Here is a 12,613-nt window from a genome sequence, read left to right on the forward strand (position 1 = left end):
AATGTATTTATTTATTTATTTATTCATTTCATGTCCTAGGCCACACAAGGTAGCCTGGTGGCTAAAGTCCTCACCTTGAATGCACTGAAATACCATATTGGTACCAATTTGTATCCCAGAGGCACAACTTCCCATCCAGCTCCCTGCTTGAGGCATGGGAAAGCAGCTGAGGATGGCCCAGAGCCTTGGGATCCTGTGCCCATGTTAGAAGACCCGGAAGAAGCTCATGGGTCTTGGCTTCAGATTGGCTAAGATCCAGCCATTGTGGTCACTTGGGGAGTGAATCAACTGATGGAAAATCTTCCTCTCGGTCTCTCCTTCTCTCTGTAAAACTGACTTTCCAATAAAAAATTACAAAAGGACCTGGCTCAGTAGGCACTAGCTAAAGTCCTTGCCTTGCATGCGCAGGGATTCCTTATGGGTGTTGGTTCTAACCCTGATGGCCTCACTTTCCATCCAGCTCCCTGCATGAGGCCTGGGAAAGCAGCTTATGATGGCCCAAGGCCTTGAGTGCCTTCACCCATGTGGAATACCCGGAAGAGGCTCCTGACTTTGAATAGGTGCAGTTCTGGCTGTTGTGGCCAATTGAGGTGTGAGTCAGCAGACAGATCTTCCTCTCTGTCTCTCCTCCTCTCTGTATATCTGACTTTCAAATAAAAAAGAAATAATAAATTGTTTTGAAAAATAAAAATAGAAACAAATTAGAAATTACCAAAAAAAAAAAAAGTCCTTTACAAACCTGCCTAAGCATAAAGAATCTCTGAGTGGTTCACCAACTACTCTGTGACTCCTGAAAGCTCATGAAATGATTGTTTCAGTGGCGCTGTGCCAGAACTTCATGTGACTCTGCAGATTGTTAAAGATTTCTCTTGTATTTCTTTTTCTCCATGAAAACATTCCCAGAACTGCCCTGACACATTTATTTCCTTCTTAGTCAAACCTCCAGCAATCAAGAAAACCTCTGCTTATTTACTTTACTCTAATTTGTAAGTTACTGGTAGGTTTGAGTAAAGTTGGACAATGGTGAGCTCTTTGTATTTTAAAAGATTTCCTTTTTGTTTAAAATCTAATTAATGTAGAGAATGAGTGTGGTCCTTCTTTATACAGGCTACAGTGTGCCCCAACCTCCTCTGGATGGCCACCAAGGGCTCCTGACCTCCTACATTCCAGCCATCAGGGGTCAGCAACTGGGTGCCCCACTTGTGAAAAAGTTGTTGACCTCTGGAAGGAAGCTGGTGTGGAAGAAAGTGTTAATTTTCAGAATGTGACTGGTCTTGATAGCAGCAACCTCATCTCATCTTGATGTCTCTTGGAATGCTTTCTGGCCAATGGGCCTAGAAGTCATCTGTCATCACTGGAAACGATGCAGCAGCTTATTCTTGCATCTTTGCATTTCTCCCCTGCATGTGAAACAAAACATCACACTCCATCCTCCTCCTTTCACATTCAAGTTTTCATGTGTTCAACATTTGTCAGGGCCTTCACCTTGAATGACATGGTCAACACCAAGAAATTATACTTCACATATGGAAAGTGAATAACAAGTCCATGTCCTTTTGCCTTGTGAATTAGTTGTTGTAAATTTAAAACTAATTTACATTTGGAGTGTGATTATTCCTGACACAATATTTATAGACACTTAAAATGATTACCCTCCAAAAATCCACAAAAGGGTTTAATAACACACTTTAATATCGTTTCATAACCATTTTAATACAGATATATAATTATAATTATCAATGTACCTATATCATTCAATATGATAAAAGACTACTCTTTGAAATGATATGGTGATTAATATTTACAGTAAAACAAAATGGGAACATCATCTACTCAATATTGCTATTTCATCCACAAAATATTTATAAGAAAATCTACTAATATGGTGGTGTTATCTCAAGCTATCAACAACAAAAACAAAGATGCTCTTTTTATTAATACATGTGGATATAGAACATTCCTTTCCACGTTTCCTCCAGAAGGAAAGAATTTTTTATTCCTTAGAATATATCAAGCACTAGTGTTGGGATGAACATACTTTCAAAATCTTTTCCCAAATCTTTGCAAAAATATTAATATATAAAAACATCTTACAATGATATACCTACTGCAGATATTTTATGTCCCTTCATAACATTTTCAAATTTAAAAATCAGTACTAGTTTGACGAACTGCTACACAACCCAGAAGGAAATTTATCAACATCCTTAGAGTCACATCTTGTGCAAATTCTGTTCAAACATCATATTCCCCTAAATATTTCACACTGACACTAGTTAAAAGTGAAGAGGAAAATCAGGAGCTACACCATTTAAACTAGAAACAATCCTGATTAGCAATAAAAGGAAATCACACACAGTCCTTTTTCTTCTTGAAAGTTACTTAGGTGAGGGGCAAACACATCACTTTGGTTTCTCAGCAGAAGGGGAATGCACCTCATCACCCTCTCTTAGCCTTTTCTAGCTAACTTGCAATATTCTATCAAAGCTACTTGTTTTGAACTCCTAAATCATGGTCACATTATTTTAGGTTTTTTTTTTTTTTTTAAATAAAGCTGTTTTTCATTTCTGTGGTTCCCAGGTTAGAATGCTACAGAGGTTAAAAGTTTTATAGTTCCTTTATCATAATCAGTATCTTCCTCCTTAGTCCTCCAAGAGGACCTTTATTGTAATGGGTTTTGGCCTTTGCACTACAACCCCCAAAAGACAGATTGCTGAGGATAACCCCCTTAAATTCCTTACTGGGTTATTTAACACCATAAAGGCTCTAAACCTATCTGCTTAGGGAAAGACCTAGACAAGAGACAAGGTTCAGGAAGGAGATTTCACTCTGCAGGAGTTAGAAGATGTAGGTAACATAAATGCCATCTCCTTACATACAGAGCATGGGTTGGGAATCTCAAAGCTAGTATCTTAAATTAAAAGCCAAACTTCACAGAAATCCAAGAGACAGCTAGCAATATTAGTCTTCTGGACTTAAAAAGACAGATATTTCTCACTGGAATCACAGATTTTGAGATGCATTTATTCTTCTTTTCACCATGTCATTCATATCACACATTCCTTCCCTGATGAAAACTGGATTTCAAAAATGTTTGTAGAACATTCTTTAATAGTCTAGTGGATAAAGTAAATAAACTAGCAAAAAAAATCAAATTACTGGAAATTCATTTCTGTGGCTGAGTAAGTACAACTCATGTGCCCAATGGAAAGTGAAAAAAAAAAATAAAGAAGCTTCTCCTCCACCTTCCTTAAGAAAACATCAATTATTATAGACCTAACGTCAAATAATATGAGTAGTAAATAAAAACCAGCAACAATCCAAAGCTAATCCTTCATTATTACAAATATTTCAGAACTAAAATAAAGACTTCAAATGGATTTTGTACTTTTGATTTTTTCAAACTGTGTCCAAGAAAAACAGAAATCACAAAAATTTATACGGTGGTTACTCCTGGTTATCAACACTCAAGTATGGAACTGTTTAGAACATTTTTCTAACAAATTAAGCTATAAGTCTTTGGTTAGTATCATGCCAAGTTTTAAGTTTGCCATTTTATTTTTATAAGAGTCTGAGAATTTGGGCTAAAAATATGACATGTGTGTCAACACTACGTGCCATTGGATGAATGAGGATGAACAAAGAGAAATAACAGAAACTGCAGTATTCAACATGCCTTGTATATACAGTCTACATACATACGGTCTTGCCATGAGAAAGTAAAAAGCCTCAGTAAGCCCCTTCTCTTTTATATGCACATTTTAGAAGCTATGGATAGTTTCTTTCCACATTGCTTTTAAAAAGAATAGAGAAAAAAACGATGTCTGACAGATCCAAATGTAGTTCAACGTGGAGGCTTCATCAGACCATATGTGCAGACACTTGAGATGATGACAGAGTTAAACTTCCTAGGGTCCTAGAGTCAAAGAAACTCTGCTGACCCCCACTGCTAAGCAGGTGCACTCCTTCCACAGGGGGCAACATCTGCCGATCAGTCATGGTTCCACTCGGTGAGGATCCCAAGAAACTTCCTTGAGAAGAAACAATTTTCTCAGGACTGGCAGCCAGTTTAGGGGATGTGGAGAAGTTATATCCATACAAAGCACAAGGACTGTGTAATCTGAAAGTGTTGTAAGAACCCTGATGGGTCTGGTTGGCAGCAAAGGCATTGCTGGAGGGTGAAGGCATGATATACTGGAGCTGAGGGGTCATTCCAGAAATCTGCATGGACAGGCTTGTCTGTGGGCAGCTGAAGGTGTCCCCATCAGTGCCACTCATGGACATGTTCACAGAGGTGCTGCTGCTGACGCCCACATAGGAAGGAGTCCTGGGTGGGGCAAAAGTCTCGCCGGACTGGTTGGTGAGTCTGTTGTAAGTCTCCGCCAAGGACGTGCTGTATCGGTTGAGGGCAAGGCCTGAACGGGCACAGGTGGAATAGTCAGCCGGAGCCAGGCTACAGAGTTGGCTGGAGTTGGGCCCCAGATGGAAGGCAGGAGAGGAGCAAGAAGAACCAGACAAAAGGTGAGGGTGGGTGGCAGGGACGCCATTCCCAGAACTTTGGAGTAGGTTGGAAGAACTTGCATTGCCTAGAAAAGAAGTTGAAATGTAAAGAACGACTCCACGGCCATGTTTTCCTTTTAATGTTGACAATATGATGAGACATAGCTTGTTACAAAGTGGGGGCTAGAGTGAGGTTTACAAAGATGAAAAGAAAATGGTATTGGTTTTTAGGAAATTTGTAATTTAATTGAATTCAGACGGAAATAATTTAAACAAAGGTCCTCTCAGTATTTTTAGGATAAATTATCTCTGTATATTTTTGTTAAATGATAGGACACTACACAGGATTTTTATATTTTCTCCCTTAATTAGATTTCTTTAAATTATCTTATTTAATGTAATGAACTTCACAAATTCTGAATAGACCAGCAACTTTAAACAATATGTTTTATCTCCCTCTGTATCTTATTCCCAAAGTCTAACTACCTCTTCCATTCATCCTTTACCCTTTCTTTCAGCAAACTCTGGATAAAAATATTTTCTTGCAAGGAAAAGGAGGTTTCTGGGGGGCCAGTACAGTGATGCGGTACACTAATCTTCTGCCTGCAATTGGCAGCATCTCGTATGGGTACTGGTTCCTGTCCTAGCTGTTCCACTTCCACTCCAGCTTCCTGCTTGTTGCCTGAGAAAGCAGTAGAGGATGGGTCAAATTCTTAGGCCACTGCACCCATACAGGAAATCAAGAAGAAACTCCTGACTTCTGGCTTTGAATTGGCTCAGTGCCAGCTGTTGCAGCATTTTGGGGGAGCAAACTGGTGGATATAAGATCTCATTCTGTCTCTCCTTTTCTCTGTAAAATGTGGCTTTCAACTAAAAACTAAATAAATAAATCTTTTTTAAAAAGTACAAAAGGGAAGTATCTAAAAGAGCCAAATGCTACAAGGTTTGCACAGCCTCAAATATATCCATGGCTCCTAGCTAAAAGTTAGTGTATAGCAATACAACTATCACACACAGTTTGCCGATGCATAAGAGCAACAGCTTAGCATTTCAAAAATATAACAGAAAACAGGTTGGTGAATCACAACCTAACACAAGAACAGAGGTCCAGCAAATAAACAGACCTGTGAAACTTTTGAGAAGGTAGCTGACCTTGCATCCAATCAATAACACTGATGGTGGCTGACTCCCCACTCTGGATTAGCTGGCAGATTGATGTTTGCAAACCTGACAGAACTTAGGGGAGAAGAGAATTCCAAAGAGGTGGATCGGCTGTAAAACCTTCACTGGTGTAGCAACACTGTTTTATATAGCTTCTCAAAATAATCTATGAGCCAAATCTAACCAGTGATAATTATCTGAAGCCTAGCATGTGAAATTCTCCCTGGAAGTTGAAAGGATCCTGGTAAAAAGTCTAACTGCAAACATGAACTGGGGATACTACTTATCATGCAGACCAGAGAGAAGATGCTACCTCTTTCTGCATAACTTGTCCCTGAGAGAAAATTAACCCTAAAAGATTTAATCAAGAGTGCCTAACCTTCTCATGTTAAAACCAATGAAAGCATTCTGCCTAAAGACAATTTGATGAAGAAGGGATGAAACAAGCTGGGAAGGAAGACTAAGACTACCATCACCAATTTCTTGTGAAGCATACTTGTCTTCACAGCCCACCACGCAATCTCCAATTTGAATATGAAATTTAAGAATTAGATAAAGGTCTTGGGGCCACTGTTGTGGCAAAGTTGGTAAAACAACTGCCTGTGACACTGGCATCCCATACAAACACTAAGCCAAGCTACCTCATAATGCACCAAGAGAAGCAGCAGACAAAAGACCAAGTATTTGCATGCCTGCCTCTCATGTAGGAGATCTGAATGGAACTTCAGGTTCCTGACTTAAGCCTGGTTCAGCACCAGTCACATGAAGATCTCTCTCTGTTTCATCTTCTCTCTGTGCTAACTCTGCCTTTCAAATAAATAAATAAATAAATAAAGCAAATCTTTAACATGTACAATGGCATCATTTACAAAAATAAGGTAAAGGTCTTGATTTTCAAAAGTTAACAGCAATTGGATTGAAAGGTAAGTTTATTTTGGTATGCAAAAAAAATGAAATCCATGCATGCTTTTTGTATAATATTTATTCCTCATCAACTCTGAAAATTCCTTATATGCATGGATTTCAAAAATATTGCACCTATTTTAATTTCATTTTCCATAAACTCTTTGAAGTACCTCATATAAACAGCCTAAAACATCAAAGATTTAAGCTTTAACCATGACCATTATTATTCCCAGGCCATCTCCATTCCATACAGAAAACAGATGGATTACATAGTGGAAAGATGATGAGGCCACCATTACAGGTAAATGACAATATGTACAATTGCTAGTGCCTGGCATTTAGACAGAAATGAGCTCCATGTACACCCAGGAGGCTGTGAATTACCTTGCTTGGGAATTCCAGGGATATCTTCAAAGGTAAGAGTCCGTAATGAAGGCCGCCAGAATGCATATGACTCCACCAGGGCTTCCAAACCCATTCTAAATGGAAGGGTCAGGATGGGAGTGGACAAAGGAAGTTTAGTTAAGAGCAGCTGGAGCTTTCACTGGTAATAAGCATGTCAGAAAACAATAGCCATATTGATGGGACTTCCCACACTGGCAGACTATGAGGCTGCCATAGGCACAAAGAAATGTTTTGGAGATGGGCTACCATTCTATCTATCACCAGGAGCAGGAAAAAACAGAAACTACCCAGGATGCCTATCAGACTTCTCTGCAAACTAGTCCCACCTGCAGAGATGAAGAGCAATCGCCTTGAGCTAAGGAACTGAGATGAAGAGAGTCCACCCAAACCACTGTGAGTCCAAGGGTCAACTGTGATCTGGAATATTCCTTCTAGTGGAGGCAGGGTCACCAAAATATGACCTGTGAAACCACCTATGTCTGCACCTGGGCAGCCAGTTGAGGAGATCACTCATCCAAAGAAACATGACCCTTCTCAGGGTCACAATCTGCACCACAGCTCATGCAGTCAGGCTGCACTCTGCCTTAAGCCACAGAAGGGCCAGGAGGGGGCAGCACCTGTCTCTCCCCACAATGTGTAGGTGGTGAGAAGGTAATCTTACAGGGATCTCTAGTATGTGGAGGCAGTACAAGAGGTTTATAAGAAGTTCATGGAAAAATGTACAATATGAAAGCACTATGCATTTCAAAAATGTTTGTACCTAAACAAATACATCTTATAATTCCATTTCTCAAAAACTTTTTGAATTCTCCTTGTAGTTCAAACATACTGCAGCTCACCATCAAAATTAATTAAACATACTGTGACATGTTATGTTAAAGCCACAACACAATATAATGTATCACAAGATAAACTGGATATGGAAAACATGCCAAAGATATATTTTCAAGCAGAGTCAACTACTCTACATATCTGAATAACCCCCCATCACAGTAATTCAGAAGTTCCCTTTTCTATATTAAGTCCCTCATCCCTCTGAGAAATGAAGCCTGTTAATCAACTAGTCTATGTTCAGGAATGTTAGAATTCACCACATGTTCCTAAGCAAGTTGTTAATCCAGGTGACACTGTGCTTTAAATGAAACTTACACTAGTTCTCAGGTATTTGATACTATTCAGACATCTCATGTGATCCTTAGATATTTTTAAGTATCTTTGACACTAGGCATTACCTAATCTGATTTTGAACTATGAGCTAGAACTAAAGAAAACCATATCAAAGCACCACACCAGCTACACAATACAGTGAAAGTTCCCCAAGCCCCTGTGTAACAGATATGCACCTATGAAACTGTCTCTCATTACTTTCCCTTCTGTTTTCAGGCTTTGCTTACAGAATTTGCTTCCCTAAAGCGTGCAGGGTACAACGGTTACTAAGTTACTGATCTCTGTCTTCATTCAATAAGAAACATACTAATCCCATCTTCATGACAGGAGATAGTTGTGCATGTGGAAGGGGTAGTGCATCCATGCATAGGCTTGCACGAATCAACACATCTGATTATGAGGCCATATGTGCACATGAATCAACTTTTAAGCCACATGGGAGGACTTTAAAGAGAAGTTCCCTTTCCTTCCATAGATGCTAGCAAGGGCTGCCAAAGGGGAGAGCAGGGCACAAAAGGACCTGCAACTGCTTCACCTGAATTACCTAAGAGGGAAAAACAGACTCTGGTCTCTAATACAACTAGGATTATTTTGTACTAGAGACAATAGATTGGGGTCAGGAGAACTGGGCTGCTGACTGGCAACACTCTAAAACTCATGGTGTGATCCTACCTTAATTTCTTCACCTCTTGGATTTCAGTTTCCCACAGAGTAACAATTAGACAAAAAGAGCTCTGAAACCCCTTCCACTCCTGAATTTGTTTCATTTTAAGGGGCGGTTTCTAAATCAGACATAATAGCTGTGGCTAAACTACAATTAAAATCCAAGATCATGGCATACCTTTCTAGTTAAAAATATTGATTTCTAGGGAGTATGGCAGGGTTCATCAATCTCAAAACTCCATGTTGCCTGCTGCACAATTTCAGAGGGCTTTTTGCACCAAATTAGACTTATATTTTAGTATCATTGTTCCATGAACAAACAAGTGAAGTTATAAATATTGAGTGCTGTTAGCTAATTACCCTATATTTACTTTATTTCATCACAAATTCTTATGACTTTTTAGCATCAAGATTTTTCAAAATGTAAGAGACAGTTAGGAAACAGCTTTGCTTTTAAAAATTGCTTTTTATTAGGCCTTGCATGGTAGCCTAGTGGCTAAATCCTTGTCTTGCATGTGCCGGAATCCCATATGGGCTCTGGTCCCTTTCCCACCTGCTCCACTTCCCATCCTGCTTTGCCTGGGGCCTGAGAAGGCAACAGGGAATGGCCTTAAGCGTTGGGAGCCTGCAACCATGTGGGAGACCCAGAAGAAGCTCCTGGCTCCTGGCTTCAGATTGGCTCAGCTCTGGCTATTGCGTCATTTCGAGGAGTGAACCAGCAGATGGAAGATCTTTCTGTCTCTCCTTCCCTTTGAAAATGTGACCTTCTAAAATTAAATAAATAAATTTTTAAAAACAAAGACCTGCTTTTTACTACCACATACATAAGTTTTGATGATGATCATTTTACATATTGAAGACACTAAAGTTGTTACAGTTAAAAAGAATTCACTGTACTTGGAAATTTATTAATTATAGAGATATCCACTGCTACATTATGTGCTTTACAATGTAAGCTTTACTATGCTTCAAATATAAATTTGTAAATCACATTCTGGGCAAAAGTTACTGATGCTTACAAATACATAAGCTATAAAGATGCTCTAAAGGTGGTATTTCTACACATGATCTGTTTTGGAGCTGGAGCTACTGATATTTTTCCAGAGGCTGCTGTTTCACACTGCAAGTTCCAGAAAGGATTTCAGATATTTTGCAGGAAACAGTTATAAAATATTTATTAGCTGAATCTGGACTTTTGTTAAAAAGCCATCATTTTCTCTAGTAATGGAGACTTACCCGTCTAGTCAAAGAAAAGATAAAAGGCACCTCCTGCAGGAGTGCAGCCAAGGCGATAATTTATACAAGATGCCTTTGAACCATTTCCACATTTTATCACCACCTTAATTTATGCTATCAAATGGCCAAGTTTATTTAGTAAAATTGTTATGTTTTTCCTGAAGTATTTAAAGAGAAGAAATTTTTGTACCTTCCTGAGTAAAAATTTTATAGGGTCAAAGCTAAGGCCTAACTGAAGAATGAAACTATTCTCAGCACATAAATTCTCTCTCACAGAACAAATGTCTTGTGGGACAGCTTTTAAGGGCTGAAGCTACTGATTTCTATAAAGCAGGAGCCATAAGCAGCCAGGAAGGGATCATTTCGAATTAAATCAAATCATATGATAAAGTTTGAACGACTGCACAAGTCCATGTTTATTTCTTGTCCTACTCCATTTATTTACTTCATTTATGGAGGAAAATAAAAATAGAAGTAGATTTTTAAAAGAGTAACAACAGCACAGCAGGACCAGAAGTAATAAAGGAATATTATGAACATTTTCTCATGGATTTTTTTCTCTGTTAGTATGTCAAAAAATATTGCAATACTCCTTCATGCTCCCAAAAACATTTCACTGTCCACCATGTCTTACATATTATTACGTTATTTTAAAGGAAATAACAGAAATTTGACACTAAAATTGACCAAATTCTCTCTTTTTTGTTTCTATCATTGAAAAGTGCTAAAATCAAAATTTTAAATGATAAATGTTGACTGATATTTTGTATTCCAAAGTGAGAAATGAAGAAATGATCTGTGATAAACAAACATTTTAAAAAATAATTTCAGTGAGAAAAAGCACTGATACTTTATTTCACCAGCCAGAGAACTACATATAGGTCCAGCATGCTTTACCTGTAGTAAGATATTAAACACCTGACACAAAATTTAAAAATTAAATTTTAATAGCATGTTAAGTGTTTAAATACAATTCCTTATTTACCACATCCCCATTAAAAACATTCACTGTTTTAGAACAAGGAAGAAACAGTAGCAAACACTGCAGATATCATGTCTCCACACCCCTGAAACAGCCAAGAGGTAGGAAATATTCACATGGAACCTATCATTTTGACCTTACTATACCAACAGGTTTGGTAGGTTTTTTTTCACCAATGCCACTGATTATTTTTTCATCCGCAAAATTTAAATAACCAGATGTTTTTCGTTTTGCTCACATATTCAGAATTGATCCAGAACTTGATATATGCAACTTGTAGAAGACTGACTTACTATAGATCTGAAATACACTTTAAACACTGGGTTTACTTCATACTGAATGAACTGAGAGGATGAAAGCAGCATGGCCGCCCAGTGCCATCAACAGTGATGTCCTTGTGAGAGAAACCAACCAATATACTGGACATCCTTCCTGATGTATCGACTCCAAGCCTGGAATTCTAGCGTTTTAAAAAATTCATTTTTGTTTTTAAAAAGTGAACTGAAAGTAATGAATACTCTTAAATGAATAAATACTATTCTTCTACAGCAAAATTCATAAAAACTCATCAAAGCATTTACTAAGATAAAAAGGAATCAACCCAAAGGTTCCCTTAGCTTCCCCGACTAAGTGACCATCTCAGGTTACTAAATTATGGTTCAGCTTGTACGTAATTTTTAGATACTCATTTAAACAACTATCAATAACTAAGGTAACATAATGGAAGCTATGCAATTTTTCCTTCACATTGAAATAAAGACATAAAATAATTTAACATAGAGGATAACTATTGAAATACAAGAGTTATGAAAAAGCTCATGGAAAATACAGTTAGAAGACAAGGGTTTTGTGTGCAAAAAAATTGAAATCCATATATATTTTTTCACTAATAACAATCTTCCATGAACTTCTGAAAATCTCATTTCAACAATGCTTTCGATGAAGAGAATTTAAGAGCTAGGCCTGCTACTCTTATTGATCAACCAATACTAAGTTAAAAGTCACTCCAGTCCTTGTGATTTCTTGTTGCATTACAGTCCTCATACTCACGATGTATAAATTTCATCATTGTGTAAAATTAAAACAGAAAAAATTATGATATTTACTCTCTATGGGCACTGAGTATATTCTGAGAAATGAAGTGTGTCACCTACCTTATCCAATTAATTCACCTGAAATTATTAAAATTCTAAATTATGCTAAGCCTGTTTTTTCTCTAAAATTTCAAATGAAAGTGTCTCTAGAAGAACTGAAGATTCTTATTTCACTTAGATATAGTGTACCTGTATCAGCATTAATATCAAGTTTTCCAGGAGTATTAGACAAATTTGCAGAATAAAGATTGTCCAAATACTTAAGAATGCTTTCAGGAATATTTAAGTTAAAACCTTACTCTAAAAGGGCATTTGGAAAACAACAGTCTATTGCTACTTTCTAACCTATCAATAGTTATTTTAGAAAACGTTTCGGGCCTGGTGCAATAGCCTAGTGGTTAAGGTCCTTGCCTTGCACGCCCAGGATCCCATATAGGCTCCGGTTCTAATCCCAGCAGCCATGCTTCTCATCCTGCTCCCTGCCTGTGGCCTGGGAAAG

The 12,613-nt window shown here is 37.9% G+C and overlaps 1 protein-coding gene across 1 annotated transcript in view; it reads right to left on the reverse strand.

Moving 5' to 3' along the window:
* Nucleotides 1-3,861: 3,861 nt before the first annotated feature.
* TBX18 (T-box transcription factor 18) overlaps nt 3,862-12,613 on the reverse strand; it is a 29,149-nt gene continuing 20,397 nt past the window's right edge. The window contains exons 7-8 of the mRNA XM_040983062.1: nt 6,952-7,046; nt 3,862-4,586 (exon numbers count right to left, since the gene is read on the reverse strand). Of these exons, the coding sequence (XP_040838996.1) occupies nt 3,862-4,586; nt 6,952-7,046 (820 nt within the window). The remainder of the gene's footprint in view (nt 4,587-6,951; nt 7,047-12,613) is intronic.

Source organism: Ochotona curzoniae, unplaced genomic scaffold (genome assembly GCF_017591425.1).
Source record: "Ochotona curzoniae isolate NIBS_2020 unplaced genomic scaffold, NIBS_Ocur_1.0 contig_3819, whole genome shotgun sequence".
Lineage (NCBI taxonomy): Eukaryota > Metazoa > Chordata > Mammalia > Lagomorpha > Ochotonidae > Ochotona > Ochotona curzoniae.